General features: G+C 39.3%; 1 protein-coding gene across 2 annotated transcripts in view; it reads left to right on the top strand.

Moving 5' to 3' along the window:
* Positions 1 to 20,554, top strand: part of zgc:77784 (uncharacterized protein LOC402947 homolog) — a 59,413-nt gene extending 38,859 nt beyond the window's left edge. Inside the window, exons 8-26 of one of the 2 annotated variants that reach the window (XM_068317147.1) lie at positions 136 to 307; positions 729 to 934; positions 2,824 to 2,905; positions 3,120 to 3,288; positions 5,302 to 5,468; positions 5,749 to 5,870; positions 6,012 to 6,228; positions 9,211 to 9,329; positions 11,803 to 11,980; positions 13,522 to 13,740; positions 14,500 to 14,542; positions 14,625 to 14,761; positions 14,852 to 15,133; positions 16,102 to 16,225; positions 17,049 to 17,380; positions 17,603 to 17,719; positions 18,822 to 19,001; positions 19,268 to 19,383; positions 20,039 to 20,554. In XM_068317147.1, coding sequence (XP_068173248.1) covers positions 136 to 307; positions 729 to 934; positions 2,824 to 2,905; positions 3,120 to 3,288; positions 5,302 to 5,468; positions 5,749 to 5,870; positions 6,012 to 6,228; positions 9,211 to 9,329; positions 11,803 to 11,980; positions 13,522 to 13,740; positions 14,500 to 14,542; positions 14,625 to 14,761; positions 14,852 to 15,133; positions 16,102 to 16,225; positions 17,049 to 17,380; positions 17,603 to 17,719; positions 18,822 to 19,001; positions 19,268 to 19,383; positions 20,039 to 20,050 — 2,994 coding nt within the window. In that variant the 3' untranslated portion in view covers positions 20,051 to 20,554. Of the gene's footprint in view, positions 1 to 135; positions 308 to 728; positions 935 to 2,823; positions 2,906 to 3,119; positions 3,289 to 5,301; positions 5,469 to 5,748; positions 5,871 to 6,011; positions 6,229 to 9,210; positions 9,330 to 11,802; positions 11,981 to 13,521; positions 13,741 to 14,499; positions 14,543 to 14,624; positions 14,762 to 14,848; positions 15,134 to 16,101; positions 16,226 to 17,048; positions 17,381 to 17,602; positions 17,720 to 18,821; positions 19,002 to 19,267; positions 19,384 to 20,038 lie in introns of both variants that reach the window. The other variant, XM_068317146.1, reaches the window with a different exon arrangement.
* Positions 20,555 to 21,673: the final 1,119 nt, after the last annotated feature.

The following is a 21,673-nucleotide window of genomic DNA, read 5'->3' as shown; positions in this document are numbered from 1 at the left end:
CAACAAAGAATCTGCACCATATGAGCCTTGATAGATGCTCACAGAATTCCACATTGTTCCTATAATGGAAACAGACAAGATGCAGTCTTGGTGTCATTTGAATGCTCTGCTCTGCTATTTATTTTATATGTTTAGATGCTGTTGTTCCCCAGCCAGCCGCCATCACAGTCTGGCCGTTATTCTGTGTCCATGAGCGGCGAGCTGACCATAACTGACGTTCACCCCGAGGACTCTGGGTTCTACATCTGCCAGGCCATCAGTGTAGCAGGAAGTGTGTTAACCAAGGCGCTGCTGGAGGTGGAAGGAGGTGAGAACGGAGCACACACCCTCACGTTTTCAACCTTTGGCGAGATTTATTCCTTCCTTTGTACTATCAGCTAATTAGAAGAAAACAAATTAATTACTGAGTAGTTTTGTAACATTAAGGCTCATGAAGACCAAGAAAGAACATAATTATGGACCCCATGCTGTATGAGCAATTTACTTTAGATATAATGTTCTTTTACAGGCAGCTTGTAAGCACCACTGTTTTTCTTCCTTATACAACTTATTAATTTCTGCCTACTAAGTATAAAGTATTTTCACCCTTTGCACTGTCACAACTGCATGGTGACTTTATAATCTTACTTTCCAGTTGTTCTATGTGTTTTCCTCCCTTGTGTACATAATCAAAGGATAGATGACTCCCCCAACATAATATTCTCCTTCTTGTCCTCTCAAACGTGTAGGTTCTTCAGGTCGCGTCCCTCCTATAATTCGCAGAGGCCCGACCAATCAGACTGTATCTCGGGGGGCGACAGTGCAGTTACACTGCCGCGTGATCGGAGGGCCTGCAGTCAAGATTTCATGGGAGAAAGATGCTGAGAGACTTCAGGGAAATAAAGCTAGAGTGAACTTCATGGAGAACGGCACTTTGCAAATCAGAGACGTAAAGGTGTGTGTGTGTGTGTGTGTGTGTGTGTGTGTGTGTGTGTGTGTGTGTGTGTGTGTGTGTGTGTGTGTGTGTGTGTGTGTGTGTGTGTGTGTGCGTGCTTGCATGCGTTCGTGTGTGTCAACTGAACTGTTATTCATTTGAAAGACCCACAAATTAGATTTTTCAAAGCTCTTTAACTAAAGAATAACCTGACCGTGTGATTGAGGGGAAAATAATTTCCAGAGTTCTGTAAACATTTGTGTCTGATCTTAGACCTGCTTTCACTTTCTTGACAGCCCACGCCGCAACATATCTTTTCTGGCTTTTCCATTATGAATTCCTTTTTAATCTTGTAAAATTGAGGTGAGACTGAGTTTCAGAGGCCATTCTCTCAGAGGCAGTGCATATCTTTCCAGCACAATTATGTGCTTATGCGGTGTGTAATTGTGATGTTAATGAAGGTGCTTGTTTGTAAATGCTAATGTCTTCTGCTTTTATGGATTGGAGAGCGGTACATTGCCTTTTTGCTGCAACCTCACCTGGAGGTCAGCGAGTCCATACAGGACTGAGCAAAAGCAGCATCATTTCCATTAATTGACTGGCAAAAGATGATTAATCATCTAACTGGCTTTTAATTTAGCCTCCTGCCCGAAATGTGCTCATCCACTTCCGCTCTCATGCTTTTCCTCTGGCTGTAGTGCTCAGCAAACTTGCAGAATTAGGTGTTGGTCCATTGCACCACTGAGGCAGGGGAAATCTGCCATGCCAATGTGCTCAATGGAACAGAAGAGATGCATTAGTGTGGCATTGAAGGGGATGACAAGGGAGAAAGAAAAAGAGGAAATGGAGATGACGAGTGAGATACTAAAAATATTTACCCCGCTGATGCCCCTACCTACCATCAATATTTTATGAGTAGTTAGAGTCATCTAAAGAAGTTCACCTACACCACACGCTGGGCTGTCTGTCAGCCAGAGGTCAACACTGCGGTGGATGATCTCATATGGTCTAATGATAGTTCCAGCATGTTGGCTGTCAGCCAAGACTGGGCTGGAGTTGCCAGTGGAGCATGCATGCATATACAGTTCATAATGTAAACAGGAGAGCAGGTACATTAGAGAGTTGTGTGGTGCCTCATGGGTTGCTTTTAACGGTTGAGATGGGGCGCGCTTAGGCAAGGTAACAGTTCAGTTGTGCACTTCTGAATTTATAGACACCGGTACTGAAGGTCACATAAAGCTGTAATAATCAACACTTTTCAAGCACAACCAGTTTTATTTTTTCCACAATTAACTATTATACTATCAATAGTAATCGTGGCGCTGGTGTTTGACTCTAGAGAACATGATAGTTATAGATAGATATTGTAGACAACATGTTTGTCGTAGGGTAAATAAAACATAATGTGTTTAACAAAACATTTAGAATTAATATAATTAATAAAACATTGTTTCAACTCTGAGGAAAGCCTGAAATATGTAAAGTACATACATACCTCTGCATATACCTCTTCTTCTTCGTCTTATTCTTTTTTTCATTGTCATTTTGGTCTTGTATTTGAAAACTGTCCATGTGTGCGCCATAAATTCTTGTCTACCCCATAATCTCAATTATGGGGTAAATATGTGGTGCTAAAATAACATCCTGCTACACGTATAAATTCACCACATGCATGCTTTTAGATCTCACCAGTTAAAACAGACCCACTCAAGAAAATAGCACTAGTGATGCTTTGTCCTGCGGTTAGCATCATGCGAATGTATTCTGTGATTATGGTACCATCGCTAATTCAAAAATTCTTTCAGTTGTCGAATCAGATCTGATTAATTCTTCAGTTATTAAATTGATTTGTTGCTTTTGTTCCCTTTGTTGTTTTGTATTTGTCACAATTGTTGACTGTTGTGCAACAGGACTCAGACTCGGGGATGTACACATGCGTCGTCTCCAGCACCACGGGGGAGTCGAGCTGGAGTGGGATGCTGACTGTCAGAGGTACTTACAGCATTCACACTCACACTCTGTCCCTCTGTTACACTTCACACTCACTCTCACACACTCTCACACCACACCTCTATGCTGAAGAAATGATACTCTCTGCCAGTCACTCTGTAATTCACTCTGGCTTTAGTCAAAATGTTGATCAGAGACAATCTGTAGTTGCAGTTCAACAAAATGTAATAATGCTATTTTCTTGCTTGTGTAACAGAAAATGGAGTTTCTTCAGTATCCAGAGTTTCTGATCTCATTCAGCTTCCTGGGCCTCCACAGAAACCTGTAGTGACAGAGGTCACCAAAAACACCGTCACGCTCACTTGGCAGTCTAACCCTCATGAAGGCGGTGCTGCTGTTACCTCCTACATTATCGAGGCCTTCAGGTACGCAAGGACACAGCCTGGAAATACATCATTAAACACATCATGGTTGTTTCTTGAGGAGACAGAGGTAGAAATGCAACCATTTTTAGTCTAAGTAGTGGAATGCCCCTTTAACTTTGGCTGTTAAGGCCCCTGTAACATTTGCTTGACAGCTCGTCCTGCTCGTTTCCTTGGAGAACTAACAGGGAAATACATATTTTTATTGTTCGTTCTTTTAACTTTTTCCTGAGTTCAGCAAATCTGTTCTCCTCTTGAGTGGAATACCTTAATGCACTTATTACCAATTCTTCATTTGCAGTAATTAGAGTTCGGACATGACTCATCTCCCCCTGAGAGAGGGAGACGCTCCTGCGAAGCGATTTCCTAAAGTTAGACCAGCATCAGTATTTAGCCGACGCATCTGAGGAGAGCTGTCGCAGTGCTAACAACCAGTCAAAGGCTTTAGTGAGACAGGCAGTGAGTGAAAGTGGAGACAATTACAGCAGTGGTCAGTTCGACAGCTCTGTCCTACCTTGGGGCAATGGAAGGAGGGGATGTTAACCCAGCTGAGGAGTACATTCGTTACATAAACAGGACATCGGAGCAGTCGGAGCATTCAGACAGAAATGTAGAATCGTCTCTGTGGATGAATAAAAGTCAAAGCGGGAAGTTTGCATGCAGATCTACTCATTGATGGTGATTGGTGATCCACCACCAAAAAAAGAAAGTGTTCAGGGATCAGCAGCAACAAAGAAAGTAGCAGACACTACTATCTGTAGCGCTGATCTTCTCGCACAAAGCAGCCACCAATGCTTCTGATATAAGTAGAAATCTTCGTTTCTGAGACGCTGCAGTTTCCACTCAAACACTATTTACAAATGCAGCTTTTTTCTCTTTTTTTTTTTTTTAGAAAAGTGCATGACTTTGTATAAATGTCAAAACTGTTTCTGTGGAGGACATTTGATTATAAGGGTGGCAGAGGAGAAATCTCTGATGGTAGGAAAAAGCTGTGGCCTGTTTGTGTTAATTACTTTGTCATTTTCTTCTCCATGGACTGGAAGGAAATGTTAAATTGTACTCATACTGCTTGATGGTCCCTGCATCAAGCTGTTTCATCCTCGCCAGACCCATTCAGAACCTGTCGTCATAACTGGCTGCGATAAAGACAGTAATAAAAATCATTGTTCAGAGATGTATTTTTAGAAGTACAGAATGTCATGTTCTGTCAGTAAGTTTTTAGAAACATGACAATGCCAACATATTGTTATATTTAGGGTGCTTCGCATTTGTAAACCCACTTTCCATGTTTTCATTTTTCATTTTTTTGTCATCAGTTGGGTAAGATGTAACAGTCAAGTTTTTCTATTATTTTTTAAGGCAGTACCTTGAGATACAAGTTGCTACTCATAATATGAGTTGTGGTACGAGCCGTCAATCTGTCCATATCGGAATTCTGATCAAGTGCCTTATTTTTTAAACAGTTACTCATCAGGGATCAGTTACTCATGAAAGAATGGATAAGTTACAAGTTAAAATAATGTTTCAGAACAAATACCTGAAAATGAATCTGATTACCTTGAGATATGACACCTAAGTTACACATAATCATATGACAGCAACAAACACCTTCACAACTCCTGGCTGGTCCATGGCCTAAGAAGTCAGCTTTAGTTACAATATAGACTAACGTTCAATTTATAAAACTTTTTTACAAAAGTTTATTTTTCTGCCTTCCCCTGCTCCATTTTCATCCATCAGTGTCATCAGGTAATCAGCAACAAGGACCTGTAATCGAAGCAATGACCTCATTATCTCAAGATAATTTGATAATGAAGCTGCGCTCTCAAGATAACAGGAGTTAAAGTCAGATGTTCATTAAGCGGACAGCACATTTACTGATTTATAATGTACTTTAGGGACAAGACAATAACTATAACACTCACTGGAATTTGCCTCCTCATATTGGTGCAGTTAAACCGTGTTTACAAGAAAATAACTCATATTTTGTGAGATAAAAAGGCTTAATCCTTTCAGCCAATCAGTGGGCAGCACCTGGCAGACGGTGGCGGATCATGTGAGACATGAGAGACACACTGTTGTCGGACTCTTCCCCAACACGGTGTATCTCTTTATTGTCCGAGCGGTCAACTCCTACGGTCTCAGTGACCCCAGCCCGATCTCTGAACCCATCAGGACCCAGGGTGAGTGACAGAATCACAAAGTTTAAGCACTTCTGCATAATGTGATATAACTGCGTAGCGTTCATTTCAGGTCACAAGTTAAAGAAAGATAGAGATGCTGCAAGGCTTGTGTTGGGAACAAGTAGCTTTTCATGTGCAGTCAGACTAATTTATTTCTCAGCGTGTTGCTTTTCAGCCCCAAGCAGAGCTGAATCCCATCTAAAGACTTTCTTAAGCAGCTGTTTAATTTCTGATCAGCTGTGTTTCTGGCCTTGTCTGAATTATCTCTCCATGTTTGCAGATGGGAGTCCCACAGAACACGGAGTGGACCACAGACAGGTGCAAAGGGATTTGGGAGAGGTGTCCATTTACCCACAGAAGCCTGTGGTTCTGTCTCCCACCAGCGCAAGGATTTCTTGGACTGTGAGTAGCATGTCTGATCTATGATCATTACCTTCACGCTCTTCCCCAGTGTTATGTGACACAAACAATTTAACTTGGCGTGAAAACACAACTGGTTCTGCTTTTCATCACTGATGTTTTTTTGTTGTTGTCTTTTTTTAGGTCGCCCATCATTCTCCATATGTCCAGGGTTACCGTATATTTTATCGGACTATCGGCAACTCATGGCTAGTCCAAGATGTGGAGGCTACGTCCGAACACAGTGTCATTCTAACAGATCTGCACAGTATGACAGAGTATGAAGTCAAGATACGGCCTTTCTTTAACGAGTTACAGGGACATGACAGCTTCTTGGTGCTGCTGCGTACGCCGGAGGAGGGTAAGTTATACTGGTAACTTAGACCTAGCTTAGGGTCTTAAATACCGTGGATATCAGTTGATCTTATTGTCATTAAAGGGACAGTAAAGTCAAAATGAACCTGGGTTATTATTTTAAGTACATAATTAAACAAACTTTTTGGTGGCATTATTATTATTTTTTATAATCAATGGGGACCTTGTACAAACAAAATATATCATAAATTACAAGGCGCTCCCTCACAGCGGAAGTGACACAATCGTAGACGTTGGGGTGAGCGCTATTACATAAATATGCAGCAAGCAACAACATAACAAACCAACATTATCGCACTTATTTCTCATATCATGCTGTGCTAACCCTCTAAGAGTTCCAGTGGATTGTTTGAGCTGCTGAACTGTTTGTCCCTGCACGCTTTTGTAGTTCTTAGCTGTAGTTCAGCTCGTCATGTCAGTTGTTTCCACTCACCGTTCTTTTTCCTCCTGCTGTACCTAGAAGACTCATTAGTCTGTGAGTTAATGCACAGACATACTGTTTGAGTGACTTACTAGTTGCAGTGTCCCGTTTTGGTTTACTGTGTGTATGTAATAGTTAATCGTGCTGCCAAATGCTAACGTGCTGGCCTGTCAATGGGATTTTCCATTTTATGTTAGCCGTTTTTATGTTAGCGTTTCCGCCATTCGTTACTGTTGGACTGTGTGGAGTTAATTACAACTCTAGTTTATATTCATTTGCCTTGTTTTTACAAATGTATAAGGATCAGGGTCTGACATGCTTTTTGTATGTTTTATTTCAGTTTCACAGATCACAGAAAAATGACCTGTCTATCACTTTTGATATTGTTAACTTTTCGCGAGTGCCATAATTGTGTGATAATTTGGTAATAAAAACATTTATATAATACCTCCAGTAGCTCCAGACATTAATTAATTATCCACTAAACCTTCGGAATTTTGAATAAACACTACGGGAAGTCTGAAAAAGATCTTACCTTCAAATCTCTTTCAAAATCATCCGTGGTGAAGTGCTCATGGCAGATTCTCGGATCTTTTGTCATTTTGACCCTGTTCATTCTTGCTCTCCATTGCTTTCCAGACGGTATTTTGAAGAAAGTTAGGTTCTTTTCTTTTTGTCTCTATCCTGTGGTGTTGGAACATCCATTCACTTCACGGGTTACCATGATTTTATCAGATGTACAGTATAACTCCATTGATCGTTTTGTGCTGTAATGACTGCCCTGACTGATGAAGCGATGGGTAACGCTGACGGAGCTGCTTTAGCGCAGATTGTAAGGTTTTAAGGTTACCTGACACCAGGGATGATGCCAGACATGTAGAATTTTTTTAATTTTAATTTTTTCATAACGATAAACAAAATATATATTAATTTAAAATGAGTCCCTTTAAAGGAATACAGACTTTTCAGATTATGGTGCAGAATTGGATGTGAGGATCAAGTCCTCAACCTATGAAAACAATTCTGAGAGGTTGCTTGTAACTTGAATTGTTTGTAATTGTTGGTTATTTATTAAATTTTAATCTATGTTCGTAATTTGAGGTTATTTAAATGACATTGCAGATAGATAGATAGATGGATAGATACTTTATTAATCCCGGAGGAAATTGTAGAAATTGCTATTCTAAATACGAATTTGCTATTCCCTAAGACTTACCAGGAACAATAACATGACATGATGACAACACACAAGTAAAATAAAATATAGATGTAGCTCGGTTTAGGTCGTTTCAAGCTAATTTGTCCCTGATTATACGTCACTTTTCAAAGAAATACACAGCAAAATAAGAAATAAGTTTACGTCATTTTATTCAACTTTACATCTGTCCGCAACAAATATTGGAATCGTAAAATCACTAGTAAACCGATAAAAGTACAAATTGTCGTTTTACTGTTCAATAAATAAGAATAGAAACGTAATTATATCAAAATAAGTACATATACAGCACTGTAGTGCTGTATACGTAGTGTAATACAACTTACATTTAGATCGCAGAAAGAAGAGGAAGAGGGAGAAGTTCTTGTCAATCAGAGACAGAGTTGTCATTGGCGAGATCGCCGCCACTACCATTATTATCCATAGCCTTTACTGTATCATTCATAATAAATGGTCAAGTATCCAAGGGGATACAAAGCCTGACATGTGAGCTGCTCAAAGAGACACGTACAAGAACAGGATGGGGGAGATAAATGTTGAAGATGTGTGAATGCAGCAGTGCTGCTCAGAAGAGGTTGTGGCAGAAAGGGGAACTACAGCAGTCAGATATGGTGTCGAGCATTTGTTCCTATCTACAAATGTTTGTAAGTCAGATGTTTGTATCTTGAGAAATACCTGTAGCTACAACCAGCGGTAGGTGAGCACAGTCTGACCTGGGACAGAAATAATATGTCTCCATTGAAATGTGAAGAAAGAAATTCCAAGTCTTTACACCGCTGCAAATTTTTAAATAACATGCTATAGATTTTTTCTGTGTACATGATAATCAGTGTGTTAAAGAAGTTATTCTCGAGCATCCGTGTGCTGACATGACATGTTGACACAGAGATTGTTGTTTTTTTTGCCACCAGCAGTGGCAGTGTTTCCCTTCTGTATAAAACATTTTAAATACGGAACTAATTTTCTGCCAGAGGCATTGGTCTTCATAGCCAACTCTCTGCCAGAAGGGAAGGGATGCTAAAATGGTCTTTAAATTTTATCACCGCAAACCTTTTCAGTTTGGATATTTTACTGTTATTCAGTAATATTTTGTGTATGGGCCACATTATTGTGAGATGACAGTTTTAAGGCATAAAGTATCTTTAAGCAGCTTTTAAAAAGCAGCAAAAATAAAAATAAAATAGTTTCTTGTACAGTTGAACTAAATTAAATGATACATGTGTATACAAAATAAATAAATATTTAATTCCATCTAAAGAACTTCAAGAACTTTCCTATTTTCCTGAAAGTTTCTGAGTTAACAGAATTTTCCTTCTTATCTCGGTCTCCAGTTTTGAGCGCTCCACCACAGGCGGTGTCAGTGGTTCAGCTCACCAACAGCTCCAGCATCAGCGTGTCCTGGGAGCCTCCGCCTCACAACGCTCAGAGCGGAATGATCCGGGAGTATAAGGTGAGACTGTGGCTGTCAGCAACCGACCACGACAACGTCAGCCCGATTCTACTTTTAAGACCTCGTGTAGTGACGTCGCTGTCGACCTCAAAAGTAGATGTTTAATGTGTGCTGGTTGCACTTTCATGCAGTCATTAGTTAGAGCTGCTTGAAGCTGTTATTTCAATACTAAAACACTGGTTCTAATGAACAATTAGTAACGACACATTTCTTCATATCTGTTGCCAGTAGATGTTTCGCTGCCACTGCCGCCGTAGAGACTAAATTTTGTCCGATTGTGAACGCTATCTGTGCCTGTTTGCTCTCTGAAAAAAAACCAAGAAACCAGACTTCTGATGATTTGTCTCAACACCACTGATTACTAATCACTGAGAAAACACAAAGAAGTAACTCAATTCTGTTGTTTTTAATTATTCTGTGCGTTTGTGTCTGTATGTCAAAAGTCGTGAGAAAATGGCTCAAGTTTGATCATGAAATTCCAAATCCTCATCAGAAGGCTCATCAGCCAGAGGCAATAATCAAAGTCACCCTCCTCAAACATTCCATTTCATATAAACTGCGCACACTGTTGAGCAAAATTAAATGTTTAATCAGCATCAATGAATTAAAGAATACACTTCCATCACAATAAACTTCAATGGAAAGTTGAGTCATCGTACGTTATGGCAGAAAAGCATTTAGTATAAAGAAATAAAAATGTAGTAGAACAAAATTAAATGTTGTATTTTTTATTCCACTGCATTTATTTATAATGACTGCAGATAAAGACTTCAGACACAAAACAAACTATATGCTAATTTCATCAAATATGTTGAACTAAATTTTTCAGTTACACAAAATTCAAGTTCTTCCCAAAAGTCTGTTTTGGATTAGGTCTGGGGGGTGCAATGGGTAGCGCTGTCACCTCACAGCAAGAAGGTTCCGCGTTTGATACCTTTCTGTGTGAAATCTGTATGTTCTCCTCATGTATCCACAGGGTCTTTCTTGGTTCTTCGACTTACTCCCCCCTCCAAAAACATGCAATTTAGGTGAATTGATCACTCCAAATTGACTGTAGGTGTGAGTGTGTGTGTGTGTGTGTGTGTGTGTGTGTGTGTGTGTGTGTGTGTGTGTGTGTGTGTGTGTGTGTGTGTGTGTGTGTGTGTGTGTGTGTGTGTGTGTGTGTGTGTGTGTGAGTGGTTGTTTGTCCTTCATGTGGCCCCGCGATGCACTGGCGAGGCATCTGGGGTGCCTCCCATCCTAACCAGCTGGGATGGGCTCCAGCAACTTTTGTGAAAAGCAGAAAAGTGGCTGAAGACAAGAAGATTATGTTGTCTGTCTTCAAGAAAATGGATGTATAGAATAGTTTAAACTCAAGGCTTCACACTTAACCCGCTATAAGTGGAACAAGCGGTAGCCTTCACATCTAAATAAATCAGGTCTCTTTTAATACCAACTGCACTTCCTACTCAGTTACCAAAGTAAGACACATACCAGCGGCATTAATGCTCCATGAGCTGAATTTATATATTTGTTTATTGTACTTTGGTAATTTCCAAGATGGTATCTGTTCACAAAATAATTGATTGCTAAAGTTTTGAGCATTTAAAATTAGCTCCAAAAATCCTAACATTGTATTCTGACTTGAAAATATGCATTTTGCTGTTAATTTTGTGATCCAGCTTTCCACATGACAAGTAACACGTTTCTCTAATGAAAATGTCAAATCATACGTGGTTATGAGGAGTGGGGCGGCAGCGGCTCACAGGTAGAGCGGGTCGTCCAATGTTCTAAGATTGGCGGTTCGATTCCCGCTCTCACCCAAAAACCCCTGGACCCCTGGTATGTATATATATATATATATATATATATATATATATATATATATATATATATATATATATATATATATATATATATATATATATATATATATATATATATATATATATACATACATACACAGTGTGTGTATATATATACTGTATATACACACTGTATATGTGCATGTGTTTTATTAACAAAGATACTAGAGTGTGATGTGTTAATTTCCCTTTGGGGATCATAAGAATATAAAAAAAATATTTTCTACATTTAGTTTATTTCACCCAGAATTACTGTGACAGCTTTGATTAAAACAAAAGTTATCAAGGATTCAGTGATTATTTCCTGTGTTAATCGCAGTATTTGTATAAATATTTAATTATTATTGTTATTTTATTATATTCATTATTATAAATAATAAGAAAAAACCTTGACATATTTATTAGTCACTTTATTGTTGTATTAAGACTGTGGAAATAAAATGCAGACAGCAGTTTATGTACAGTATACACAGTATTACTGTAGTGTATTGTTGCTCTTTTTACATAAAACAGTCTGAACAGTATATCTGTAATTTTCGTAACAGGTTGCACCCTGTCAGGATATATTCATGTCTTTATGCGTATCTTTCAACATGAAAACACTCGGCCCTGTGTCTTCTGTCGATCAGGTGTGGTGTTTGGACAGCAGCGGGGAGCCGGAGAGCCAGATAAACCGAACTGTGGATGGAGCGGTGCTGTCCATCCGGCTGACAGGCTTGCTGCCTGAAGTCCGCTACAGCCTTGTGGTTGCTGCTGTCACCAGCCTTGGTGTGGGCGCTCACAGTTCGCCTGTCAGCCTGCTTCTTAGTGAGTCACTTACTGTTACAGCCACTACAGACAGGGAGTCATGGAAAGCACAGCAGATGAAATCTGTGTGTGGAATGTTGATTAGGTGTGAATGACTTGACAATAGCGGCATCGTCAACACTTGCCGCATGTGTTGAGTGTGAAAGCCATGAGTGAGTCAGGAATTCAAGTGCCGTGATAAAGTTTGTTCAATCTTTATTTTACATGCATCACTTAACATACCAACAATAACATTTGGAGAATGGCTGGCAGTTTGATACATCTGTCACTTTAAACTAAAATGTCTTTCAAGCATTAGAGTCAATCTCATCTAGCTTTAGTTGTGAGGGAGTGGGCTTGATTGACTTTTTAACATTACCATATGCTGTATGTTCTTCCAATTACTATCAACACATCACCCACCATTCTTGAGAAATTTGCAAATTTTGATTTATTTTTTACCCTTGTGCTAATAGTGCTGTTGGACTTGTGACAGATAATGTGTTAAAAATGTTTTGGAATTATTTTCAGGATGACTGCATTTTATAAGAGTTCTGTGCTATGAAATAGACAGAGATGAATCGCTGCAGCACACAAACCTGCGGTGAAAACATGCAAGTCATTTTACGCAAAAGGAGTGTGTGGTGTTATGTTTCTGGCATTTTTAATAGTGTTTCATTTTGATTTCCATGTCAGTTTGATCACATTCACATTTTATGGTCTAGTTTTTCCAGTAGAGGGGGCATCTTTAATACAGTATTACCTCGAGATACAAATTTAACCCATTCAGTGACTGAGCGTGTAAGTCAAACAAATTTTCCCCATTTAAAATAACTAAAATTATTGTGATCCTTTCCAGCCTTGTAAAAAAGTCCCAACCCCCCCAAATTATGAATAATAACACATTTTTATCAACCAATAGACATGCATACTTTACCTGTGCATAATTAAGTTATATAAACAATGATAAAGTATGAAAAGAAATGCAGAAGTCAGTGCATATGTGTGCTACTCCACAAAAGACAAGATTCTGTCTCAGCTGATGTATCCATCCACCAACACTCGGGATAGAACGCGATTCAATATCAGCCTATGTTGTATCCGTCTGCCAACTAGTGGCGGTGTCCTGAAGCATGGCTTATATCAGATTTTGCCCGTATGTCGATCAAAAATATGGACAGAGCAACGGCTTGTATCTCAAAAAACTGTGTGTTAAGCACCTCGTATCTCGAGGTACTAGTGTACTTTAAAAGTGAACGGATGTAATTGCTTCATATCGAGATTCAAGTGCAACTAATTACAAAAAATGTAAGGCCCAGTGCTTTGATTTCACATTCAGAAACTCTGGGGAAATGATGAATTGAGCAAATTAAAGTTTTCTATATAAAAGACCAGCTGTTAAAAGCTTCCCAGGACTAATGCTAAGCTGATAGAAAGGAACCCTCTCTTCCATTACTTGACAATAAAGCAAATACATATCTCATCCTAGGCCAAAATATTAATTGTGTAAATCATACAGAATGACCTTTTGCTCTCCTCTTTGTCTTGAACGTTTGTTTCAGCTCCTACACTGGATCAGACTTTAACGCCGGTGAAGAAAGGCAGTAACCTCAGCCTATCAGAGCAGATCACAAGTGTCATCCAGCAGCCGGCTTTCATCGCGGGGCTGGGCGTAGCTGCATGGTTGGTGCTGATGGGCTTCAGCGGCTGGCTGTACTGTCGACACCGCAGGAGGAAGCAGCTGGGACACTACACCACGTCTTTTGCGTACACACCAGCAGGCAAGTGGGAAGAGGGCGGGCCTGTCTCCGGGATTTTTGGAATCGTGGCAGGTCTTCAGAGTCATACCTGGAAAATATCATGTCATATTCTATCTTGAGCACATTGCTGATATAAAACACATTTTATTGATATTGTTTTCATGAAAAACAGAGTTTAAAAAAAGAACGACCATTAGATTTTGTTTTCATAAAGCGACACTGACAAAGGTTTTTATAGACGGCTTCAAGCAGTGACAAATGTTATCAATTTTAGTTCTTATTTTGCAAAGCAATGCATTCTCTTTTTATGCATATTCATTTAATTAAAATGTATTTATTCCCATTGGGCAGCATTCAAAACAGTGGAAAATGAACAAAGAGGAGATGCTTAGAAATCTTTACAGACAATAAACACCGCATGCAGTTTATTTTAGATTATGCCCTTTAGCATCTGAACACATAGTCAACACTTAGTTAACTATGAGAGATTTATCCATGTTCATAAATACTCAATAGACCCAAAGCCTGAAGAAAAACACGAGATTGTATTCATAAATATTCTACATTACTGCCATACTAATGGATGAATCTGCTATTATGTTTAGATGCCCTGCTCTAGAAGGAGCAGTGGAAGACACAGATCCCTCAGTTCATAAAAGACATATTTCACCATAGACATGTTGTCTGCCTCTTAAATGTAGGTCAACGTATCTCTGAATGCATCAGTGAGATTTTAGTTATAACTGGGTGTGTTTTAAATTAAGATTCTTCCTTTTCCAGTTGGCTTTGCTCACAATGAAGGATCTGGAATCATCAATGGAGGGTAAATCTACAGATATATCTGATTCTAATAAATGTGTATTTAATTAAAAAAAATTCTGATGAAATCTGGACTCTATTTCCAGGCCTGGTTTATTAGGATCAAACATGGGCAACTACCCCTGGCTGGCCGACTCTTGGCCCACTCCGAACCTCACTCATACCAGCAAAGACTCTGTCAACTGCTGCGCAGGCAAACTGGACGCGGACAGATTTTACAACAGTAAATGCTTCGTCACTTGAAACACTTGGTGAAATGCCTTCAACTGAACTAATGAATGGATATTTGTTTTTATCGTTTTCTGTTCAGCAGCGGGAATCATGAACTACCCGAACCAGTTGGAGAAACGCAGCACGGCATCCAACGACAGTCCCATCTACAGCACCATCAACACGGCCGCTGAGGAAGACCTGCTGGCTTATTACGACACGTACTCCAGTACGTCCTACACCCAGGGTCCAGACCCCTATAGCAGCACCCCCATACTGTCAAACAATGGGCTTGCTGGTCTGGGGAGCTTGGACCAGTGGACCATCCAGTCTGGTCAGTCTGGGTCTGAATACGCAAAACTCCAATATAGCAGGAAAAGCAGCGGTGAGTATTTCCACATAATATAATGATTACAAAGACGATGTGCTCTACATTATCATAGTGTGACCTCAAAGAGCTAATCAAAGAATTTTCAAGGAAATGTGACCTTTGTGTCACCACCAGTATTTGGCGGATGGATACAGCATCGGCTGAGACCGGATCTCCTTGTATTTAGCAGAGTAAAGACGTATCTCGTGTGGGCTCGTAACTTTTATATTTATTTTTAGACATTTTTTTTTTGTAACATATAAAATTAATTATGCACAGGAAAAGTCTGCATGTCTATTAATAAAAAATATATTTTTTGTTTGTTGTTTGACTTAAGAGCTCAGTGATGGAACTAATTAAACTGGTACATTATCTCGAGATACCACTGTATAATAATATACTGTAATGTAATATAAAATGATATAAAATAAAATAATATAATGTAATATAAAATATAATACAATGTAATGTAATGTAATAGAGAAAGAAGAAGAAAGAATCATACTAAGAAAAGATTTTCCTCCACTCAAATAAATTCCTAAAACCGAGAATGATATCAAAATCATGATAACAAAATCTCACTGTATAGCAGACTGTGACTTACATTATGTGGGATTACAATCATAATAATTGCGTTACATCAGACAATTTGCCTAGCAGTTATTGATGAAAATATTTTCTGACATTGTGTGAAATGTTTCTGTCTCCGGTCTCATTTAAAGCACTTTGAACGGATTATTGTTGAATGCTGCCATACTGAGTACCTCAAACTAAGAACATGACTGAGTGTTGAGCAAACGTGTTCATTTGGTTTGGAATTGTGTTGATTTCCTGCTTATACAAATAGAAACAGATGGCCTTCAGACATATGTGAGCTAGTATTCATTAAATAATATACAACACAAAGGATAAATCATCTAGGTTATAGTGAAACACAATGATCACACCTTGTACACTATAAATTTTGAAATGCTTTGTCGCAGATAAACTGGAAAAGCAGAAGTCACCCAAGTCGGCTCCTCTCACCTGGGTGGATGTTTTGTCCCTGCCTCTTCCTGCGAACAAGGAAAGACACAGAAAGACAAGCAAAGACGAGGAGGAGAAAAGGTGAGGAAAGAGGTTTTAATTTAAAAAAAATCAAGGATCTGGACTCCTCAAAAAAGAATACAGTTCATTTTCATGCAGGATGCTGCTCACTCAACCTTTTTATCAGCTTTAAGGCGTCTGACTTCACTTACATGACAGAAAGAGTTAAGCTGGTTGGATATCAAACCTTCCTCTAACTTTGTCAAGGTTGTCAAACAAAACTTAAGTGATGCCAGAAGTCTAGGGAGATTGTGCATCAACCACAGCAGAGTCTGCAGGCAGTGAGATGCGTTCTGGGGTTGAGCATCTCCTCTAACTGGCTCTGACAGATTAGTTGGCAGACATAACGGGATGGGATCGGAGGGCTTCTTTCACTGTGTCATCTCTTTTCTAATGACATTAGCAACCGTCTGACACTTTGGATTAGTACTTTCCATTTTCAATGACATGTCCGTCATTAAATTAGCCCCTATGGCTCTGAACTGACAAGAGAAATCATAGAGGTGATCCTCATTCTTTCTAACTCTATCTTGATTTTCTTATGGTCTAAATCACATTAGTTCTTTGGTAGTGCTTATGTTTTCTTATAACCATATACTATATACATATAGACACATTTTTACACAGACATTTACCTGCAGATTATGCATTTCATGCTAAAGAATGCTTCTGCTAACGTGCTAGAATATGATGCTGACCAAAGTTAGCATCAGCATTTTCCTCAAAGCTTTGCTGCACTGCCTCTCTGAGACCTGCTCTTCTTTTCCTGACTTTTATAGTAGTTTTCATGTGTTTAGTATAAATGCAAACTCATGCTGCCATGTGCTCATCATGTGTCCTCCAGCACTGAAGAGGACGACGAGGACTGGTGTCCTCCTCTGCCTGCCAGAACCTACCTGATAGACACTTCCAGGGAGGAGCTCTCCAGCTCGCCCTCCAAACCTGAAGACCCGTCCTTTACAGCAACACCGACGTCTTCCTCCCTGAAAGACGCTCACAAACCAAGCGACAGTCCGCGACTGCATCACTTTGACCCCTTGGCTCATCACCAGTCAGGCTCCCAAGCCTCCCAGTCTAACCCAGACTTGTTTACCAACACCAAGGGCCACGAAGCCGGCGAGATTTACAACACCCACCATTGGGCGGACGATTTCAAGGGGGAAGGCCTCAGCAAAGGTCAGTATAAATTAATTTTTATGTATATCTGAAGTGACTCCTCAAGAGGCAGCACATAAACCAAACAGCGTCATGTGAAATTTGAGTTTGTGGTATTACCACAAACTCAACAGAGATTATTTGTGCATTGAAATCACATCACATTTATTCAAAGTGTAGCTTTGTGTTCTTTTAGTTTCCTCCAAGGCTCCTCAGGATAATGTCAGTGTACTTTATTATCAGGACAACCTCCAGCTGCCGCTGTAGAGTCCATCCCCACAGGCCAGCAGCACAGATCCAGGAGTAAAAAGAGGACACCAAAGGATGGGCCGCTCAGGAGAGAAATACACAACCAAGCAGGTACCACACGTGATGTGTAACACATGGAATGACAGCACTCTTAGGTCTTGGGAGTAGAATATTTCATTTTGACTTAAATATTGTAACAAACATGTCTGAATCACCCTGGAGTTTTAGACACACAATTGTGATCATTTTAATCCCCTTCTGGGCTCATCATCTGGTTTATTCCAGTTTAATATTCAGATTATTCAACTTGCACCCAAATACATGAAACACTAATGATGCTTCCATCAGCGACAGCTTTACTGTGAGTAAAGGTGTCTTGTGCTAATTAACAAACTACATGCTATCTACTGTGTGAGGCATGACTGTAAGGTATTTACATTCACACGCACACTAGTACCTCAAGATGTGAGATGCTCCACATATGATCCTAGTAGCTCGTGTGTCGTCCTGACTTTTGTGGTTTTTTTTCATACTTAATCATTATTTACGTAACTTATATCAAATTAATTATGCACAGGTGGAGTATGAATGTCTATTGGTTCATGAATTGTCTTTTATTAGGTAATTTAGGGAGTTTTTACATGATTGGAATGGTTTAAGATGATTTCAGTTTTTTTAAATGGGGAAATATTTGACTTACAAGTTGTTTGACTCACGAGCTCAGTCACGCAATGGAATGAACTCCTACCTCGAGGTACTACTGTACACAGCTTCAAGTATAACTCTTAAAATTTGAAGATGAAGGTAAAGCTAAAGCTAAATAAAGTTAAAGTTAAAGGTTTTGCAGGACATACCCATATTAGACCAGTAATATCCCTCAGTATTCACTGGTTGCCTGGTAGCAGGTCATGGCTTAGAGGGAGTCTTTCAAATTAATCCCTTATAAAACAGCCAGATGTTGTATTTAAAAAGACTTTTGGATTAAAAAACAAGATGTGACTTTGAAATGACTGGGGTTTGTTCATTTTGGATAAGTTAGACCAGATGTGTCCCTTTTCTTACTGTCTTTATATTAAATTAAAGCTGGACGTATACCAGATTTATACAAATCTTTCAAAACACCATGAGTCTCCAAATAAAATCTCAAAACTATTACCGTAACTCATAAAGGTTAGTAGTTTTTCTATTCACCATTCATCATCATCATGTGCAGAGCTCCCCCCGCCGCCAGCTGCTCCCCCCATAGAAGACTCCCTGCAGCTCTTCGCGGATGTTTTGAGCCACAGCCGAGCAGACAGTGACAGAAAGGAGGGGAGTGATTCACCGGTCCTCCAAAAGAGGGGAGAACATTTCTCACCCCAGAGGAGAGGACCAACAAAGTGGTCATCACAGGGTAAATATGTGATCCCCACCTCTGTGACATCATTCTGTCAGCAGTAGACGATAAAGGATGTTTGGTGTATGTCATTTTCCCCAACAGCTGGAACCTCAATAGATGTGTATTAATATTACTGTAATGCTTCATGTAAATCCGTCTCAGCTTATCTAATTGTAGTAACTCCCATAGCAGGGGGTCTTTGTTCATTTTTCTCCACAATTTATAGGGTTTAGCTGATATAAGTACAGCTGTAAACCTGAGTGAGTTGTTTGTGTCTACAGATGAGAATGTAATCCCATATGGACAGTCCAGCTTCCTGCCCCAGACCCAGATGTCAGGCTACGCTTCTTTGGGTGGAGGAGTCTTTTCACGACCGTTGCCTCGGAGGAGGGATGAGGTACGTCTGACATTTAAACCACACTGGGAACCAGTGAATGAGGGGTGAAGCTAGCCTTTACAGGTCTTTCACAGACGAAGATAGAGCATGGGGTACCTCAAAAAAGTTTCCATTTGTTTTTTCACTCAAACAATATGATGACTCCATATATACACACATAAATAATCATGTTCTAAAAACATATTAGAAAAAATTGATCAAAACAACCATAACTTGTTTTTTAAATGTGCAAACACATTCCTGTGAGCTTCAAACGTGACTTGTGAGTCAAAAAACATTTTCACATTTAAAATAACCAAAATCATTTTAATCCATTCCAGCCACTGTGCTACCCACTGCACCACCGTGCCGCCTTCCTTTTTTTAATCAGTTATTTATTATAAAGTTTGTTTCTGTTGTACATTTTGCTGTCATCGCTTTTACACGGACAAAAGTAAAATTATTTGTGATGAGGGTTTGTGTTTTTTACGTCTGAAATAGTTGTTGTTGAAGAAAAAGTGAGCAATAATGCTTCTTAAAGAAAAGGATAACAAAAAACTTCTCTATCAGTGTCGGACCACAGATAATCAGTGTGTGTGAAGCTGTTGGCCGTGTGCCGGCCTCTATGTTCACGTACGTAAGATGTTTAAACAACTCTCTGTTTGTTTCCTTCCAGAGCCTCATGTAAACAGATGCAGACATGACTTCCTCTTGTTTCCTGTCTAATATATTGTCTTCATGACGTCTCAATCTGCTGCCACAGTCTTGTAGGAACAACAGAAGACTAAAGGGACACGATGAAAGCCAGCCATCTGCCAAACTCAATGATTTTATTTTTTGTCATTTGCTGCACCCTTTTCTCAGTGTATATAGACACCTTTTAATTTTCTAAAGATGTGATCAGATACTACAAATTCATTTAAAAATTACTGTATTTTTAGGCAATGGAAAAAAAATCTATATCTACTGAATTGATGAATGTATTTTCTGTTTACTCCTGACTGTGAAAACCATGATGATGTGTGTGCTTTACGTAAAACTGGAGGTGAAACGAAGCAGAAGATATGTTAATGAACCATCATCAATGTGTGTGAGTGCTGTCAGTACATGTGTCATCGTTCTATCTCTCATCTGTGTGTGGCTGTGTACTGTGGTGTCCCTGTAGATCACCGTTGTGTTCAAGATTTTTAAAATGACCAATAAAACATTTGGTACAAGAACTTTCCTGTCCACATGTGAATTTCATCTGACTATAAGACAGGCGCGCACACACACACACTCACACATGATCTATGAAGACCTGAAGGTGTCATGGAGGAAAACATGATTAGTGCAAACATTTTTATTCATTATTTAGACATGTGAGCAGACCAGGACTACTAGAGCATAGCAAACACCTTCACCACTAACCAGTCACTAACAAATCACTAACTAGTATCCATATGTGCTAAAGCAAACAATCTTTATAGTGTAGGAAAATATTTGAAGATCATCATTTTTCACACTACGGTGATGTCTACAGTGATGTCAAAGCACACTAGTTCCCTTCAAATACGTATTTCAGTTTCCTGGATCGACGTCATAAAGAAGATCAGGTGGTGTCCAAACCCGTATATCATCATTTAATGGTGAATGGCAAAGAACGAGATCTGGTTCCATGTCTAACCAACTGTTCCTTGGCTCAAAACCTACACAATGTTTGATCTTTTGAATACTGTATCTTGTACCTAACAAACCAAACATGAGAAAGTTGGTGATCAGGAACTTCTCCAGCTTTTGTGCCATCCATGATTTTACTGTTTCTGTTAGCAGGTTAGATGGACCGAAAATAGTTGAGATCAATATCAAATGTGAATTAAACCAATGTGATCCACCTTGGGTAGTCCGACGAGAACCCTCTAATCAGGATTACTGCCTGAAGATAAATTAAGATAATCAAGCACATTAATGAATAATTCAAGATTAAATCACTCAAATGATAAAATCATGGGCACAAATTCTTACTTATTTAGCAATAAATGATTTTTCTCTCCAAGACATTTCCCCTCCAGAGACGGAAACTTGTGAATCATTTCCCATCGCTTCTGCTCTATTTTACATTTTTATCTAGTAAAAGACCTTGTGTTTAGAACTAATAATATTTATTTTAATATTTGTGAGATGGCATGATTAGCATTTAGCACAGAACACAATTAGTCTGTGTAGGATGCAACATTTGGCATCATAGAGATGTCACCAGGACTTCTTTTAACATGTGAGCGGCGATGTTTGATGATGGATGTTTTCTGGATAATTCAGTACACCTCTGCAG

This window comes from Antennarius striatus, chromosome 6 (genome assembly GCF_040054535.1).
Source record: "Antennarius striatus isolate MH-2024 chromosome 6, ASM4005453v1, whole genome shotgun sequence".
Taxonomy (NCBI): domain Eukaryota; kingdom Metazoa; phylum Chordata; class Actinopteri; order Lophiiformes; family Antennariidae; genus Antennarius; species Antennarius striatus.
Note: the sequence above shows the minus strand (reverse complement) of the source record. Positions and strands in the feature narration are given on the sequence as shown.